This window comes from Felis catus, chromosome B1 (genome assembly GCF_018350175.1).
Source record: "Felis catus isolate Fca126 chromosome B1, F.catus_Fca126_mat1.0, whole genome shotgun sequence".
Lineage (NCBI taxonomy): Eukaryota > Metazoa > Chordata > Mammalia > Carnivora > Felidae > Felis > Felis catus.
The window spans coordinates 143,361,755-143,381,496 of NC_058371.1; the positions used below are offsets into that span (position 1 = coordinate 143,361,755).

General features: G+C 45.4%; 1 protein-coding gene across 1 annotated transcript in view; it reads left to right on the forward strand.

The window, feature by feature from the left end:
- The first annotated feature begins 2,027 nt into the window (after positions 1-2,027).
- SCARB2 (scavenger receptor class B member 2) overlaps positions 2,028-19,742 on the forward strand; it is a 76,272-nt gene continuing 58,557 nt past the window's right edge. The window contains exon 1 of the mRNA XM_003985268.5: positions 2,028-2,576. Coding sequence (XP_003985317.1) covers positions 2,460-2,576 — 117 coding nt within the window. The 5' untranslated portion in view covers positions 2,028-2,459. The remainder of the gene's footprint in view (positions 2,577-19,742) is intronic.

Here is a 19,742-nt window from a genome sequence, read left to right on the forward strand (position 1 = left end):
GGGGCTGCTGCTCAAAGACCTTTGGTAGCTGTAGCTGGGAAGAGCTGGGATTGGGCACCATTGTCACTGTCAATGCCCCAGGTTTAGGTCTGTTCCAGTTATCTAAACCTGAGTAACACATGAGGCTAAACCTTAGTGGATTAAACCAGCAACAATCCTTTATTTTGCATCAGGCAGGGCAAGGCAGGGACCACTGTGCTCCATATGTCTAGGGCCCATGACTCAAATGGCTGGGTACCACAGGGGGCTGGCTGGGCATCTCTCTTCCTGCAGGCTCAGGCCATCTCCCTGCGGTCTCTCCTGTGTTCTCTCCAGCATGGAGTTCTCAGGATAGCTAGACCTGATGGTGGCTCAGGGCTCCAAAATTTCCAGATGCCCAGGCAGAAAGAAATTACAAGGCCTTTTTCATCTGGTTTCAGAAGTTCCAGGATATGTGATTTCTACCATATTCCATTGGTTTAACAAATCCCTAAATTCGGCCCAAATTCAAAGGTAAAAGGTGAAGACCCCACCTCATAGCTGGAATGTCAAAGAATTTGCCATCATTTTTAATCATCTCACCAAGTCCTTAACAAAGTCTCCCCAGTGAACTCCCTGTCTGCAGATTCTCATTGATGGCAGCTGGGAGGCAGCAATGCACAGGGTAGAAAAGGCAGGAGCTTTGGAGGCTACCAGGTGAGCATTCTTGTCTAGACAGGCTCCACCATTCAGCAACCGGTTGAGCTTGTTAGGTTACTTACCTTTCAGAGCCATGGTGTCCTTGTGTATCAGACGGGAATAATAATACAATAGGGACCAAGAAAACGTACTTGTCAGATCTTCCAGTGCAGAACATAAGTGACCCACAGATCTGTCCCAGAGGCTGAGAATTGACATCCGTCCTCTGATACTCATCCCCAGCATGGTGCAGAGGCCATTTTCCTGGGGCTGCTCCTATCCCATGACTAAGTGCAAGAGGTCTATTCCTGGGAGATGCTGGACTCCTGGGACAGGCCAGTTTAGCTTGAGGACCCCCTACAGCCTTGTGGAACTCTGTTAGAGCTGCACTGTAGTATAAGAAGCTTCCTTCCACTCAACCTTCCTTCCTTGCCTCTCTACATAGGTCACACCTGTATCCTGGGTCCAGCTCTCTGGCTATGTTCCCTTCTCAGTTTCTTGCAGAGTGGCAATGTGTAGCCCTGCTTTGGCGGGGAGGGGGGGTGGGTCGCGGGGGTGTGTCGGGGAATGAGACAAACAGCCACCTGGTCACAAGGTTGCTGTGAGTTTAAATAATGGGTGTCTGTAAGCACCTAACCAAAGGCTGGCATATAGTTGACATTCATTCAACTAATATTGAGTCCCTGCTGTGTGCAGGCTTTAGCCCGGGACATAATGGTGAGCAAAGCAAATAGGAACAGTGTCACGGCCACTTGCTTGAGGCTTCTTACTGTAGCGTCTCACAGCTGAGGGATAAAGTCCCAACTCTTCTAGGGGACACAAAGAGCCTTTCAGAGTCTGACCCTAAGGGACCTCAACACCTCCCGCCCTGCACTCTGCACACCTGAACCTAGACTCAAAAGGAATTTTTCTTTCTTCCTTCAATCTTGCTTTTTCACCCCCAATGTCTTAGCACACTTTTTTCCTCTCCTTGAAATACCTCTCACACCCTTGCACACACCCCTTCCACATTCCCCAAGATCCATTTCAATTGTGGGGTCCTAGGTGCCCCCCCCCCTCCCGGGGGGCAGAACACGCTTGCGGGCACAGATCTCAGCACGCACCTCGGAAGAGCACTTGTAACATTGTGCATGAACTGCTCTAACAGTGTCCTGCTAACTGGTGAGCCTGTCTAGAGCAGGGGCAATGTGGTATCCACCCCGCATCCCCAGTGCTTGGCACTTGGTAGGTCCGCAGTTGACTCGTGCGAAGCGGCTGTGTGAATGGCCGTGGGAGTCTAGGCGAATTTCCGGAGTGACCCGGGCGGGCCTGCGTCGGGGAGGCGGGGGCGCATCTGGGCTCGGCCGCGGTCCGTGAGCCGCAGCGCCGGGGGGCCGCCCGGGACGCGCGCGGCTCGCTCGGGCCGAATCGCGGCGGCCGCCGCGGGGCACATGACTGCGGGCTCAGCCTCCGCCCCGCCCGTTTCCCCGCGCAGCTGCTGGCCGTCGCCTCCCGGGGCTGCGGCGAACCGGGCCGGCGAGCGTCACCGCCCTGCGCGCTCCCTCTCTCGCTCCTGACTAAGCGGGGCCGGCGCCCGACTGCCCGAGCGAGGGAAACCGAAACCGAAGCGGGTCGTCCCCTCCCCGGACCGCCAGGCAGGCGCGCGGGAGCCGGAGCCCAGCCGCGGAGCCGGGAGCCGCGCGCAGAGCCGGGACCGCGGGCACCTCGGGGTCGCGGGTGTTCAGGCCGCTGCAGCCGCGGCCCCTCCCTCCTTCCTGTCGAGTCGCCGGCCCGCGAGGCCCGGCCCGGGAGCGGCGCGCAAAATGGGCAGGTGCTGTTTCTACACGGTCGGGACGCTGTCCCTGCTCCTGCTGGTGACCAGCGTCACACTGCTGGTGGCTCGGGTTTTCCAGAAGGCCGTGGACCAGACCATCGAGAAGGTGAGGCTGGCGAGGTGTGTGTGTGTGTGTGTGTGTGTGTGTGTGTGTGTGTGTACGCGCGCGCGCTCCCGTGTTGGGCGGGGGACACTTCCAGCCCACCTTCCGACTGCTGTACCTCCTGCAAAGAACATCTGCACCCCGGCAGACCCTCCCGACGAGAGCCCTCCTTTCGTATTTGTCTTCTCGAGGTTGGTAGGTAAGGGTTCAAGAAGGATGGGGAGGAATAATAGGATAAAATTATGGGTCTAGACTTTTTTTTTTTTTTAAGCTTTCACTTACATTCTATCATTTGCATACCCCTCCACGCCCTCTCTACGCCCCAGTCTCAGCTCGGCCCAAACATATTTCCCACCCACTTCATGAAAAAACAAAACTAAATGAAAAACACCACAGCCCAGGCAGGTTTCTTGGCTGCTTGCTGTGGCCTTTGAAGTGGTGTAGGGCTGTGAATGAGAAGCGGCGTGCGGTCTATTGTGTGTTTGCCTTCCTGGACTGGGCAGGGCAGTCAGCAGAGAGGGCAGGCCTCTGGGCTGGGTAACATTTCAGTCCATCAGAGTCTCCGCAGGGTACCTTCCAACTAAGCATGTGGTATCTTGTACCCATCCTCTGTGTTGCTTTGTCTCACTTTGGATTCTTGTTCTTCTTAAATTACCATAAACTTCAGGCAAGGATGCATTGAGGTTCTCGAAAGAATCTGAACCTGTCTTTTAGCCTAGATGAGTGGCCTGGAGAGCTGATCATTTCAGAAGACGTGTGGGTCATTTGACTTTACCAGTGCTCATTCCTTCTGCCCTTTCACACACATCCACCAATCTGTGTGGAAAGAGGAACAAGAGAGAGTTACTGGGATCACTTTTTCCTTAAAAAAAAAAAATAATAATTGGAGCAGCCTTTCTTGTTAGCACTGATAACCACAAGTTTAATTTCTGCCACTGGTTTACACTTGCTGCTGGATGGATTAAAAAAAAAAACAAAACAGTTTGATCACTGAACTCCCAGTCAAGTTGTGTCATCCAGGTGGCAACAGACATGTTCCTTTATTTTTTTTAATTTTTTTTTAATATTTATTTATTTTTGAGACAGAGAGAGACAGAGCGTGAACAGGGGAGGGGCAGAGAGAGAGAGGGAGACACACAATCTGAAACAGGCTCCAGGCTCTGAGCTGTCAGCACAGAGCCCGATGCGGGCCTCGAACTCACGGACCATGAGATCATGACCTGAGCCGAAGTCGGCCGCTTAACCGACCGAGCCACCCAGGTGCCCCCAGACATGTTCCTTTAATAGAGGTCATGAAAAGCCATCAGTTACTTGAAATCTGGCAGTTAAAGGTAAATTAAAAAAAAAAAAAGTCATGGTAAAGCATAATTTAATTTTAAAGTTTATGTTAAGGAAACATTAAGTTCACATTTTTTATTAAAGTTTACTTATTTATTTTCAGAATGAGAGAGAGAGAGAGGGAGGGGCAGAGAGAGAGGAAGAGAGAGAATCCCAAGTAGGGTCTATGCTCTCAGTGCAGAGCCCCACATGGGGCTTGATCCCATGAACTGTGAGATCATGACCTGAGCTGAAATTAAGAGTCAGACACTTAACCAACGAGCCACTCAGGCACCCCTAAGTTCACATTATTAAGGGAAGATGAAACCCAATGTCTGAGCTTCTCAAAGACCACTGTTTTCCCTGAGTACCCATGAAGGGAGAAAACTAAACGGCATCTTTTCTGCTCTTGGCCACCTGCAAATCCATGGCAAGATTGTTTAGGGATATAAACCCTTCCCTGGATGACCAGAGTTAAGCAATGCAATTACAGTCCCTATGTGAATCTTCTTGTGTGGCTTTAAAAGGCTGTTTCAGAAGAGCCCTATGAGAGGAGCTGTCTCCCTGGTGCCTCAGATGTTACCAGCCCTCTGATGCTCTGTGGGTCTCCATTTCATGGACAGGTAGGGAGGTGGCTGTACGGCAGCTTGCCTGGGCCTTGAGTTTGCACTGATACTTGGTGATTGGCTTTTTTTATCTGGTTTTCTCTGTGAGGAATGGACTCTGATCAGACTAATAAATCATAGTACAGGGGAAGTGGATTTTCAGAATTGCCCAACCCCGTTAAAGAACACCGTGCAAGGTGGCATATACAATTAAATGACAGGGCTAGTTCCAGTGGACAGGAATGTTGCCAAGTCGGCCAGAGGGCATGCATGACTATCATTACCATTCTGTTCTTCCCGGTCACCTGCAGTGTGGTGGCCTGGGATAGTGGGACAGAGTAAGGACTCTGCGGTCTACACCCTTAGACATCAGTCCTGGTCCACCATGCTCTAGCTGCATGACCTTGGGCTAGGCTTCCTGATTCTGGGTTTCCCCATCTGTAAATGAGGATAAAAACAACTCACAAAAATAGAGAGGTTGTAGGAATTATTAGGGAAAATGGGTAATTTTCATGGCGTATCTTTGGTGCTTTGTAAGTCAGTTTTATTTTTGTTAGAACCCACATGAGCAAAGGAAAAATATATGAGAGTTGAAGTCAGACATCCTGTATTGAAATCCTGACCTTACCATTTGCAAGCTTTTTGATTCTGGGCAAGTTACTGAAGTACCATGAGCCTCAATTTCATTTCTTGGGAAAGTAAGGATGTTAGCTATCTTAGGCACGGTGGTGCATTTACCATGAAGCACACAAAGCTTATGCTTGAGGCCCTCACGTGCACAGGCCCTTCCAACAGCCTCCACCTAATTCTGTATCCAAAATTTTCTTTTTTCTTAGGAAGGGTCTCCTCACACTGTATAAGCTTCCCACCAACCCTGCCTCTGTGTGTGCTGTTGTGAGACTGAGGGAGGTCATCTGTGTAAAGCACCCGGGACAGTATCAGGCAGAGGATAGGTGATCAGTTACGGCTGCTGTCATTCTTTCCATTAGTATCATTATGGAACGATTCTTGACCTTAATATAGTTAACTTGACCTTAATATAATGTAATCTAGTCTGATACTCCCAGTTTGGTTTTTTTCGTTTTTGTTTTTTTTTGTTTTTTTTTTTTTTTTTCATCTGAGGATTTTCCATGCCCTGACTGGTCTATATCAAAAAAGAAGACAGGAAAGGGGAGAAATTCAAATGAATAGGTTTGGCTAATTGTGAGAAGCAAAGTAACATAATCCCTATTAGAATAATTTGCAGGGAGATTTTAAGATTAAAGGGAGATTTAAATTTTGGCCGGTGAATGGAGTGGAAGGAACCAAGACAATTTGACTCCATTCTTTGTTTATTTTTTGTTTTTGTTTTTGTTTTTTTTTTTTGAGAGAGAGAGTGAGAGAGAGAGAGAACGATCCGGGGGAGAGGAGCAAAGGGAAAGAGAGAGAGAATCCTAACCAGGCTCCATGCTCATGGAGCCTGACTCAGGACTCAATCCCATGACACCTGAATTCATGACCTGGGCCAAAATCAAGTGTTGGATGCTCAACCGACTGAACCACCCAGGTGCCCCTGGCTCCATTCTTGGCCTCGCTGGTTACCGCCTTGTATTGAGCAAGCCCTGTAATTCCTTCTGCTTCAGTTTTCTCAATTGCAAAACAGGCACAGTAATGTCTCCCTCGTTGTCTGCTCACACCCACTTCTTAGAGGATATTCTGAGTACTAACCAGGCCTTCTCTCTCAAGCGCTTTGACTTCCTGAAGACAGAGCTTTGCAGAAACCATTTAACCTCTTTTTCCTCCTTGGAACCCGGGAGGGCAGATTTTTATGTTCTGTCTCCTTTGATGACCCCCCTAATTGTCCTGGCACTCAGCACACACACCGGTAGGTACACAACAAATGCCTGTTGCCTCACATTTGATCATTGTAGTTGAAAGAGCAGTGTTCTAGGAATCAGCAGAACTTGGTTAACATTCTTTGTTTCTGTCATTATGAAATACTGGGGTGAAGTTGAGCAAGCCCAGTAGCGAATATTGAACCCCTCAAAAAACCTTGGGTTTCTCATTTTGAAATAACACCTGCCTTAGAGTTGTCGCCAGGAGTGAAGTAAAAGGATTGCTGGAAAAAAGCACCTTGCGGAGGGCCCAGATGGTAACATTTGTGACTGTTTTCAACTATCGTTGTCTCATCTGTGACCTGAAGCTTATGTCGAGAGAAGGTTCCTTCTAGCTCCAGACTTCTGAGATTCTGTGCCTCAGGCCTGTGAGCTTTGTTTAAGAGCAACATTGCAGCTCAGAATATTAAGCTTGCCCTTAGACGCATGGACAGTTTGAACGCCTCCCAGAAATGGGGCTGCAGTGCCAGCCAGAGTCAGGGCTGGTGAAGAAGAAATGGGCTGGCAAGGGGACCAGTGAGAAGAAAAGAGACGGCTCACAGGTTTTCCTTCCTGTACTCAGGCCAAGGAAGGGTGAAAGCATTCGGTGTCAGGGATGAGATGAACAGGACAAATATACTTACCCTTGGCTGGGACCTGAGGCTCTGGGCAAGCGACATCAGCTAGCCTCTTTTAGGAGCCATGTAACTTGGGAGCCGTTCTGCTGATGCCTCAAAAAATGAGATACGATCGCTAAATTAACCAAGTAACATTAAAGGTGAATACGTGGGGGTCTTCTTTTTTACAGTTGAATTAGTTAAACATCTTCACGTATGTGTATGTAAAGACAATCAACTGTATCCAATCTTAAAAGGATCTTTCTTGCATCTCCCGAGTTGCCTGTTTTCAGGGTTATGACGACTTAGGACCTTAGAATAAGAAAAAACCTTAAGCACCACTTAATCTGTTATTTTACAGTCAAGGAACCTGAGCCTGTGCCAGTTTTTTAAAAAATTTATTTAGCGAGAGGGGGAGAGCAAGCGAGTGCGCGAGAGAAAGCAGGGAAGGGACAGAGAGAGAAGGACAGAGAAAAAGAGAGGGAGAGAGAGAGAGCGTGAGCAGGGGAGGGGCAGAGAAAGGGGGAGACAGAGAACCCCAAGCAGGCTTCTCACGTCCAATGCAGAGCCCGATGATGGCTCGAACTGATGAACCAGGAGATCACGACCTGAGCCAATATCAAGAGTCAGACGCTCAACTGACTGAGCCACTTGGGCGGCCCCAAGCCTATGTCAGTTTTTAAATATGATGGTGGGTATCAAACTGCCTTTATATTTATGTGCCACTAGAAATGTAAATAACTGACTTATCAGAGGTTGGATGGAGGGGAAGAGGTAGGGTTAGGCATGCAAGCTGTGTCTCCTAAATCACTTTTCCCACCCCAAGGATGAGCATATACTCTGTTGCCTGCAACAGTCCTGATTTATCTACACCTGTTGTCCTGGCATAATTACTGGCACCCTCTTTTCTTTTAAAAGATCCTTGGTTTGGAGCACCTGGGTGGCTCAGTCAGTTAAGCGTCTGACTTTGGCTCAGGTCCTAATCTCAGGGTTCGTGGGTTCGAGCCCCGCATCTGGCTCTGTGCTGACAGTGTGGAGCCTGGAGCCTGCTTCAGATTCTCTGTCTTCCTCTCTCTCTGCCCCTCCTCTGCTCACATTCTGTCTCTCAGAAATAAACATTTAAAAAAATTACAGTTTAAAAGATCCTTGGTTTGGGATACCTGGGTGGCTCAGTCAGTTAAGTGTCCAACTTTTGATTTTGACTCAGGTTATGATCTCATGGTTTGTGAGTTCGAGCCCCACATCAGGCTCTGCACTGGCAGTGTGGAGTCGGCTTGGGATTCTCTCTCTCCCTTTATGCCCCTCCTCTACTAATGTTCTCTTTCTGTGTCTCTCTCTGTCTGTCTGTCTCTCTCAAAAATAAATAAACATTAAAAAAAATAAAAGATCATTGGTTTGGATAATAAGTTCTATCCTCACATACCACATTCTCCTCCACTTCTTAGCAATAAAGCACTTAGCACTTAGCACTTCTTAGCAATAAAAGGAGCAAGAAGCTAAGGCCAACTCAAGCTGGCTGCAGAACGGTAATTTTTTTTTTTGTAAAGCTGGAAGAGGAAGCTCCTGGAAGTCTAAGGGTGAGAACCACAGGACAGTAAGGCCTCCTAAGAGTACAGTAGAAACTGGAAAGTTAGCAGGACCCAGGCACACTCTGTGTCCCCCCACTGTTCCTCTGGTTGCCCTACCGAATAGTTTCCTCTGTTTACTTGTTGGGCCCGGGCTGTTTACTCATCCAGTGCTTCCTCAGCCCCAACCCCATGTGACACTCCAGCTGCTGGCCTCCCATGGACATGGTTTATCTCTTGGTTTCTTCCTTCCAGATTTGTGACAGAGTAATGTGATTGGCTCAGCACGAGCAGAAATCATAGATCCTTAAACAGAGGCAGTAGTATCCTCGCAAGATTCTTTAACTCTTAAGGAAAATTATCCAACCCCTCCTTGGCTTTTAGAAACATGATCTAGTGATATCAAAATCATAATATGTTTCTTTCAACATCTTACTAATTCATGGTGACCACGAATGCATTCATTATTAATGGCTAAGACAATGGAGTAAACCAGTAGTTGTCATTGTGGTCCCTAGACTCTAGGAATGACATCAAAATCGCTTATGGAGTTTAAAAAATACAGATGCAGGGCATGTGGGTGGCTCAGTTAGTTAAGCGTCTGACTTGATTTTGGCTCAGGTCATGATCTCACAAGTAACTGAGATCGAACCCCGTGTGGGCTCTGTGCTGACAGCGAGGAACCTGCTTGGGATTCTCTCTCTCCCTCTCTCTCTCTGCCCCTCCACTGTTCATTTGCCTGCACACGTGCTCTCTTTCTCTCTCAAGATAGATAAAAAAACATTTAAATAAATAAAGTCAAAATAAAAAATACAGATGCTACCAGCCCTGCTGAATCAGACTCCTTAGGCCTGGCACCCAAGTTGAAAAGCAGACTATGAAGGGGCATCTGGGTGGCTCAGTCAGTTAAGCCTCTGACTTCAGCTCAGGTCATGATCTCACAGTTCGTGGGTTCAAGCCCCACGTTAGGCTCTGCGCTGACAGCTCAGAGCCTGGAGCCTGCTTCAGATTCTCTGTCTCCCTCTCTCTCATCCCTCCCCTGCTCATACTCTCTCTCTCACTCACCCTCTGTCTCAAAAATAAATAAACATTAAAAAAACTAAAAAATAAAAAGCTAACCATCAAGCCTGTGACTGGTTTGGATGGTGGTTATGGCAGCCCACATCTTCACTCCTCCAGATGGCATTTCCTTTTTTTTTTTTTTTAACCTTTGTATTTTATTCTTTATTTTTGTTTATTTTTCTGATAGGAAATACATGCCATTATAAAAAGTCAGATGCAACAAAAATTAATAAAACAAAGATAACTACTGTTAACATATTGTTAATTATTCCATGTTTTTATTTGTGCACACATGCTAACAGATATACTTTACAAAAATGAGATGCTTCTGTTCCCACTCTATTTATTTTTAATTTCATCTAGTAAAGTTGACATATAAGAGAGATGATAATTCTAGTTGAGGATATTACTACTAGTGATTACTATTATTCTTCAAGTTTACATTAAAGGAAAGATGGGGGGAGGGGAAGGTTGTTTGTGAGAACCGTTTTTGCTTTCTTGCTTAATAAAGTGCAAGATTTCATTCTGTCAGGCCACAGCAAAGGGGCCATCTGTTCTGCCAGACATTTGCTTGTTTCCTGGGGAAGAATCAGCAGGTGGGATTGTAAGAGCATTAATGAAAACATAGGATGTTGGCCAAGTGACTAGGCATTTATGGCCTGTATCTTCAAGATATGTGTATACTATATATACATGGTATACTAAATGAGGGGACCATTTTTCACCAAAACTGGTAACTAGTCAAAAGGAACTGAGGAAAATAAGGCTACTTTTGGTTTTTGCAGTCTATATCTAAAAATATTCACATATATACTTTGGCAGTCATTCATTTATTTAGCAAATATTTACCGAGTGTGGACCATTTGCGAGGCGATGTGCTGGGAGCCGTGGATACAGTAATAAAGTAGACACAGTCCCCTACACTTACAGAATTTATAATCTAATTCAAATTTTTTGGGCTCAGGCCCCTTTACATTCTTAAACTGAACACCCTAAAGAACTTACATTTGTGTGAGTTATATCTATCAATATTTACAATATTAGAAATTAAAACGGGTAAATTTTTAAAGCACAAGAATACACAAACACATATTAGCTGTCAGAGAGCAATGACATCATTACATGTCTGGTGACCTCTAGAAAACTGCACTCTACACTCATGAGGGGATGAGCATGAAAAGGGCAACTAATGTCTTAAGATTATTAGGAAAATAGTTTTTAACCCTGTGGACCCCCTCAGAGGGTCTTGGGGACCCCCAGGGGCCCTCAGGCCACACTCTGAGAGCTGCTGATCTAGTTTTCACTTAATTAATTATGACAATTTTTAGAATAACTTTAAAAAATCACTTCATATCCCTGTTGTTTCTGTAAGAACACTTTGGAAACTATGCTATTAATGTCTTCAAACCACCAGGATTTTGTCTAGTGTGTTACACACATGTGCCTTTGGTCTCCACACAAGTCCATGGTTAAAGATGGTAGTTTGGGTCATCAGAGATGCAGGCTCAGCGAATGCCCTGCTTTCCCTGTGTGCTAATCAGACTAGACTAGACCATCAGCATCTCTGTAATTGAATTATTGCATAATTCCCCTCCAGCCTCAGCCCTGCCAGGGATTTTCGAAGGTGGGGGCCCTGCCAGTTTTAGCTTTGTGCCATCGTCCCTACCACCAAGTGCACCGTCACACAAAATGCACGTTCAGTAAATATTACTCGGATGAGTGGAAGGACGAATAGACGAAAACTTACACCTTCGGGGATGATTTCCTTTGCATATTATTGCTCGTGTTGTTCTTCAGCTTCACGCTTTCATTACGCTCTGTAGACCAGTGGTCATTGATTGCCTCACTATACTTTTAAAATCTAGAAACTTCACCCAAGAACTCAAGTTTCCAGCCTCTCTTGAAACATGTGGATGCTGTGCGTGCTAGTCTGTGTCCACAGTCTGAGCAGAATGGGGCTGCCCTTCAGAGGGGACCTCCCTCCTGATTCCCATGGCCCTTCTCATTCCTGTTGGCTCCCTAACTCCGAGGCGCAGGGAAGGTGCCCTTTGTCATCGTGCCTGCCCTGTTGTCTCTCTGAGAGTAGAGAAAAATACCTGTTTGTATCTGAACCTCGTTACCAAAAGAGGAAGGTAAACGAAGGTAAACGAAGGAAAATGAAAGAGCCCCAGAGGGTCATGTGTTTGGCAAAAATGAAAGCGGGCATATTTCTCTGGAGAAATGAGTATCATCGCTAGGGTCTGCCATGCACACTAGTGTGCAAACTCGCATCACTTCACTCGCCACACCCACCTGGCCCCTTCAGCACTGAGTTTCACACTCTGTAGAGACAGAGAGGCAGAATACCATTGTTACAATGGTGAGATCACTCTTGCAAGCCCCACTTTAAGAGCAGTTGCTTTTAACACTGTACTTCTGATAATCAACAGTAATGGAAGGGAGAGGAGGCAGAGATAGACGTAGGTGATGAACGTATCACTTATATCGACTTTGAGAGATACAGTTGCAACCAAAAAGGCTGTAAAATAATAAGAGGGGCTCCACGAGTTACACACAGAACCCGGCATTGTTTTCATGGGCCACACTTCTTATGTATTCACGTCTAAAATCCTCTTTCTCAGTCACTCCTTCAACCACACCCTCTGCATACACATCTATTTCTCCAATGCCTGGTCTTTTTTTTTTTTTTTAAGTATTTATTTATTTATTTAGAGACAGAGCACAAGTGGGGGGAGTGGCAGAGAGAGAGAGACAGAGAATCCCGAGCAGTCTCCACAGAGCCAGCACGGACCCTGATGCGGGGCTCGAACTCACAAAGCTGCGAGATCGTGACCTGAGCCAGAACCAAGAGTCAGATGCTTAACTGACTGAGCCACCCAGGTGCCCCTCACCTGGTCATTTTGATTAAGTTTCCATCTGGTGGCTGCTTTCTCTCTCTTTGGGCTGGCAGTTCTCAACCTTGGTTTCACATTTGTTATTATGTGGAAGCGTTTATTTTTTTTTTAATTTTTTTTTCAACGTTTATTTATTTTTGGGACAGAGAGAGACAGAGCATGAACGGGGGAGGGGCAGAGAGAGAGGGAGACACAGAATCGGAAACAGGCTCCAGGCTCTGAGCCATCAGCCCAGAGCCCGACGCGGGGCTCGAACTCACGAACCGCGAGATCGTGACCTGGCTGAAGTCGGACGCTTAACTGACTGCGCCACCCAGGCGCCCCTATGTGGAAGCATTTAAAGAGTCCTCTAGCGGGTGTTTGGTAGCAGGAGCTTTTCGGGAAAGCTACCCCACCCTGCTGTCCTGTCTGTCATTTATAGAGTAGCAGCTTCCACATGAACTAACATTTGAATGTCAACTGTCAGATCTCATTAGGTGAATTATGACGATTGCAATTAAAGCAAAATGAGTTCATCAGCAGTGACATAAAAAAAAGTCAATGCGTTTGTTCCTGAGTTAAAATAAGGTCAGAGAATTAGGGTAGAATGCTAATGGTAGGCTTATTCCTTTTACCTCAACAGAGAGTAAGAAAAGGTAAGTAATGGGAATGACTTACATTACTAGGAGAGTCTGGATTGGGTGTGTTTAACAGAGGAATTTTTATAAAATTTTTTTAAATATTTTTATTTAGTTTTGAGAGATAGACAGAGACAGAGCATGAGAGGGGGAGAGGCAGAGAGATGTGGGGAACACAGAATCTAAAGTAGGCTCCATGCTCTGAGCTGTCAGCACAGAGCCCGTCATGGGGCTCGAACCCACGAAACCGTGAGATCATGACCTGAACCGAAGTCGGATGTTTAACCGACTGAGGAAGTCAGATGCTTAACCAACTGAGCCACCTAGGTGCCCCTCAGGGAGGAAATTTTAAAAAAACAAAGCAAACCAGCAAACTGGTATTTTGCTATTTGGGGAGTTTTATCAATCTGGAGTCTAGTGAGAATCATTCACATGTTGTTAGGCCAGGTTGCCCATGTTGGCCTGCATTTTCTCTGGGTGAGTTTAGACTGTGTAGATGGTGATGTGGATGCTGAAGTTGTGTCTAATTATTAAGTAGCACTCTGTTGAACTAAAAGAACAACAGGGAGCCTTCTTGAGTCCTGAAAGTTTCCTTAAAAGTATTACTTACTCCCATCCAAGCCTAATGCAGTTCCCTCAGTGTTTATTATCGTTTGGAAGTAGTTTATACCAGGACAGCCAGTTCAACAAGCCCCCCAGTGTTGCCTTCCTGAAAGATCTCTGTCAGGCTGGCTTGGAAGTATTGTGTCTTTTGGCCTTATCATGTCTTGTCAGCTCTCACTCACAGCTAACGCAGCTTGTACCTGGGGAATGGTGGGCGGTTGAGTGTCTCTGATGCAGAAAAATGCCTACCAGGGAATGACAGATGATGACAGGTGATGAGCTGCATCAGATCATGGCAGGGCTTAGTGCAGCAGGTCAAGGACCTCAGACTTTATCCTGTGAGCAGTGGGGAGAGTGTCTGCTCCCATAGGCGCTTTTGATAGAACTCTCTGGAGGCTGAGGCGGAGAACAGACTTGAAAGGAACCTGGAGAAGAGACCATCCACAGTATTGCTGCAGTCCAGACCACCTATGGGATCAAGAGTAGAAATGGCAAAGAGGAGGAGGTAAGAGCGGTAGGATTTACGATTGGTTAGGGGAGAAAAATCGTAAATCCACTTCTGGTCACATCGACTTTCAGCAGCCTGTGGGATGTCCAGGTGGGGATTTTAGGATGGGTCCATACAACAGAGATGATCCGAATAATTTCAGGCAGAAGCCCTTCTTTGGGCTGAATTACTGGGCCTTGCACGTAATTGTCCACTAACTGCTTCATGCATGCCAATTTTGTGTCCTTAGCTAAATTTCTTTGTGAGAACAGGGCCTGTGTCTGTTGGTCACATAGAAATCTCTCCGTATGGGGGCACCTGGGTGGTCAGTCGGTTATGCATCGAACTCTTAGATTTTAGCTCAGGTCATGATCTCATGGTTCGTAGGTTTGAGCCCCGTGTTGCACTCCACGCTGATGGCATACAGCCTGCTTTAGATTCTCTCTCTCTCTCTCTCTCTCTCTCTCTCTCTCTCTCTCTCCTTCTCTCTCTCTCTCTCTCTCTCTCTGCCCCCCACCCCTCAAAAATAAATAAATACACTTAAAAACATTTTAAAAAGAGGGCGCCTGGGTGGCGCAGTCGGGTAAGCGTCCGACTTCAGCCAGGTCACGATCTTGCGGTCCGTGAGTTCGAGCCCCGCGTCAGGCTCTGGGCTGATGGCTCAGAGCCTGGAGCCTGTTTCCGATTCTGTGTCTCCCTCTCTCTCTGCCCCTCCCCCGTTCATGCTCTGTCTCTCTCTGTCCGAAAAATAAATAAACGTTGAAAAAAAAATTATAAAAAATAAAAAAAATAAAAAAAACCATTTTAAAAAGAAAGAAATCTCTCCATATATACATATTGGCTAGTTAGCTGAAAATAAGTTTTTCAGTTTAAATGATTAATTTGGTTGTTGAGACTACAGATTCACCACACGACTCAATAATCCTTCCAATATTTCTTTAGGTAGTAGTACTACAATACTATGCGTAAAAAAAAAAAATTCATCATGTTCTACTTGGCTAAAATTTATAAGCAATATCCAAAGTTACATTGTAAAACTGGTTTAGGACCTTACATTGATGTTCAGCGTAACTGGAAAACTCAGTTGATTACAGGGTTTGCCTGGTAACTGTCACAGCCCGGCAAAATCGTCAGTGAGGAAGAGCAGTTGTTCCCAAGCCACAGCTTTATGTCTAAGTTGTGCAAAGGGCTCCTCAGGGGAACTGGTTTGTTGCATTGGGCAGAATTAATGACTTCTTGTGCCAAACATTTTCCAGGCTTGAGGTTAAGGTTATTACTTGTTGGTTTCTGAGTCCTTCCTTTGCAGAGCAAGCTCCCAGGAGTATACAGTTGAATGCCCTGAGGATCTGGTGTAGAAACTAGAAGCGTAAAGTCAAAATGAAGCCCCCATCTGGACCATTCTAGAGCAGGAGGTTGAGGTGCTTAGCATGAACGGTGGAGAAGCTACCTGGACACAAGGAGCTCAGCTCCCCCTTCCTCAGTCCCTCACTGTCTGTTCCAGCCCCGGGAGTTTACATGACTTTGCACAGCTGCCCTAGTTTCCTTTCCTCCAGAGGGAAGGCCTGACTCCCCAGAAACGTCTCAGAGTCTACGTGAGGGCCTCTCCATAGTTTCACTGTCTCCCTGAGGTAGGGCTACTGGGTAAAATACAGGATGCCTAGTCAAATTTCAATTTCAGATAAGCAATGAATAATATTTTAGTGAGTATGTGTCATGCCATATTTTGATTCACTTCAGCGTATCGGTTGTTGACATCTTGCCATATTTACTTCATCTCTCTCTGATATACTCTTTCTTAAATTATTTGAATGTAAGTTGCAGACATCACAATGCTTTGTTCCTGAATCCTTCAGCATGTATCACCTATGAATTAGAGTACTTTGTGACACAACCCTGGGCTTTGCAGACCCACAGACCTGGACTTGGCTCCGTGAACTTGGGATAGCCAGTGCCACCATTTCCTTGTGTGAAAAATGGGAATTCTTGTCTTGCAGGGTTAGCGTAAGGCTTAGATGATGGCATAAAGCTCTAGCACAGCCCCCTGACTCCTAGAGATCCGGTAAATAGTAGCTGGCCATGGTGGTAATGGTACCCGAGCTGAATGTCAGGGAAGAAGATAAAAATGAAGAAGGTAACGATAAAGTCGCAACTGTTTTGGAGCAGCTGTGTGTGTGAACTTCCCTCTGCTCTTGCATTTCCCTCCTCCTTCTCTACTTGGTCTGCGTATACAGACACACACACACACAACATGCAGCCCACTGTGGGACTGGCAGGGATTCCTTGACACACACCTAGCAATGGAGTGGACAAAAAGAGACACGTTAAAGGTACAGGAGAAGCCAACACTCTTGAGGGCACGATTTGAAAGGAATTAAAGGTGGCGTGAGACCTGGCTCGAGTGTGGACTCAGCTGAGAGTGGCCAGGGCGAGGGGGGGGTGATGGCGATAGGGGTGGAGGCAAGACACAGATGGTGAGGAGAACCCCAGGTCGAAACAGAATCTGCCATCAGCGTGAGTCTGGCAGGCTGTCAAGGATCGCTTTCATTGTTAGGCTTTGTATTTGCTTTGTTTAGTTAAGGACTCCCGTGTACTAAATGTTTATTTCTATCTCCAAACTGCCTTAGTCGACTTGAGATTTGGAGGAACAAGTTCAAGTCAGACTGTTATAAAAACAGCCAGTTTTACCCTCTTTTCTGGAAAGGATTGTGCCCTCCTTTCTGGAAACTCTTCTTCTTGTCTTTGCATTTTTGGTTGCCTAAGAGCTGGATGCAAACCAAAGAAGATAAACTCAGGGAGTTAACCCATGTGTCAATTCATGCTGGCTCTTTTGAGGTTCATAATTCTGAGGTGATTTTCTTTACTTTAATAAATAACTGAGATCACGAGCCCTTTCTCACTCTGAAAGTCTTCACACACTGGGTGCTTGTCAGGATAAGTTAGCAAGGAATACAGTGTGCTAAATCAGCCATCCTGGCAATAATAGGGAAAGAAACACTGTGAGGCTGAGCGTGGGGGATGGCGGCTCTTGGAGCTTTTGTGGGAGCCCTGACCACAGCTGATGAGGCATCAGCTTCGCCTTTGTTTTGCAAGGACAGAGGGAGAGGCTAGATGAAGTAGGTTCTCTGTGGATCCACGCCTCCTTTCCCTTGGGGCCTGTTAGTGACATTTTATAGAATCTGAGTTTCTCAGATTTTCATTAAAATAAAAAATAAGGGAATAATTATTTTTTCTGCTTCCAGAAGTATTTTATTTCTGTCGTAAAAAATCCCAATGCAGAAAAACGTAACAGAGAGAATGGAAGACGCCTTGTAATCCCGTCCCATAGAGATGTGTGCGATTAGATGTTTAGTGTGGATGTTTTGAGATTTTGACGGTAATTAAAATATTGAAATTTTAAAATTCACTGTATTTTACCGCACTGACATTTTCATGTTTGAATTTTATCTGCTAGTCTTGTCCACACATTGTCTTTTTCCATTTAGCATAGATCATGAGCATGTTTCTTATTTCTGTATAGTCTTCCTAATTTTAATGGTTGCTTTCTACTCCAACCTGTGAATTATCATAATTTACTAAACCATTCTTTTCCGTTTGACATTTTGGTTATTTCTGATTTTATGCTAATTCCTCGTTGTCTCAGCCTAAACCGAATTAAAGATAGCGCTGGAAGAGAGGATCATGACTAAAGACTTCCTGCGTGGTTTCTTTTCTCTTTCATTTTTTAACATTCAGCAGATTAATGGGAGTGACATGATTCCTTTTTTAATTAATTTATTTTTTTGTTAAACTTTTTTTATTTTTTTCATTTTTTCATTTTTTAAATGTTTATTTCTGAGAGAGTGCACACTCAAGCAGGGGAGGGGCAGAGAGGGGGGGACAGAGGATCCCAAGTTGGTTCCATGCCGACAGCACAGAGCCTGACGTGGGGCTTGAACCCGCGAACTGCGAGGTCATGACCTGAGCCCAAGTCAGACTCTTCACTGACTGAGCCACCCAGGTGCCCCTCCTTTTTTGTTTTAAATCAAGACGTGGAACCCTCCCATCCCCACTCAAGATGGCAATAATCAGGATCACAGTTGCCATTCATTGAGCATTTTGAGGTGGCCTGAGATAAGCTCTCTGCTGAAATCTCATTTAATCCTTACAATCATCCTAGCCAAGCCCTCATTCCCATTTGTGCCCATGTAACCTTCTAAAACACCTCTTGCCTGTGTCAACGCAAAATAGGCAGCATGGCCCAATAATGCCACATTAAAAAACAAATGCAGTCGGGGCGCCTGGGTGGCGCAGTCGGTTAAGCGTCCGACTTCAGCCAGGTCACGATCTCGCGGTCCGTGAGTTCGAGCCCCGCATCGGGCTCTGGGCTGATGGCTCAGAGCCTGGAGCCTGCTTCCGATTCTGTGTCTCCCTCTCTCTCTGCCCCTCCCCCGTTCGTGCTCTGTCTCTCTCTGTCTCAAAAATAAATAAAAAACTTTATAAAAAAAAATTAAAAAAAAAAACAACAAAAAACAAATGCAGCCTAGGTAAAGAAAGACTATTTGAAAGGACTAGTGCAGTAGGAGGCAGGAGATGTGCATTTGGGAGCTCTTTTCCCATCTGAGAAGGAGAGTAACAAGGCTGGGAAGGAGAGAAACTTAACCAAATTTGGTTCACAAGCATTTTTTCCTCACCTTTATTGAGGTATGGTTGACAAGTAAACCATGACAAGTATGAGTTGTGTAAGTTGTGTAAATTGTTTATATATTTTGGATACTAACCTCCTATCAGATATCTTGCAAATCTCTTCTCCTATTCAGTAGGTTGCCTTTTTTGTTCTATTGCGGTTTCCTTAGCTGTGCAGAAGCTTTTAATCTTGGTGTAGTCTCAGTTTATTTTTGCTTTTGTTCCCCTTGCCTGAGGAGACATATCTAGAAAAAAATGTTGCTTTGGCTGATGTCAGAGAAATTGTTGCCTGTGTTCTCTTCTAAGATTTTTATGGTTTTAGGTCTCACAATTAAGGTCTTTAATCCATTCTGAGTTGATTTTTGTATTTGGTGTTAGAAAGCAAAATGAGTGAAGGGGAGTGGGAAATACTGACTTCCAGTTAGGAATGAATAAGCCATGGGAATAAATCATGGCAATAAAAAGCAGAGGGAAGAGAGTCAGTGATATTGTAATAGTGTTGTATGGTGACAGATAGTAGCTACACTTGTGAAGATAGCATTATGTATAAACTTATTGAATCACTATGTTGTACACCTGAAACTAATGTAACATTGTGTGTCAACTATACTCAAGAAATTTTAACTGTATACATTTAAGGTGTACTACATGATGTTTTGAATAATGTATGCATTGTGAAATGATTATTATAATACTAATTAACATATCCTATCACCTCACTTAGTGTGTGTGTGTGTGTGTGTGTGTGTGTGTGTGTGTGTGTGTGGTGAGAACACTTGAGATCTATTCTCTTAGCAAATTTCAAGCATACAATAAAGTATTATTAGCCATAGTCAGCATGCTGTACATTAATAGGCATTTTGTTCCTATTGATCAGTGGGAACCTG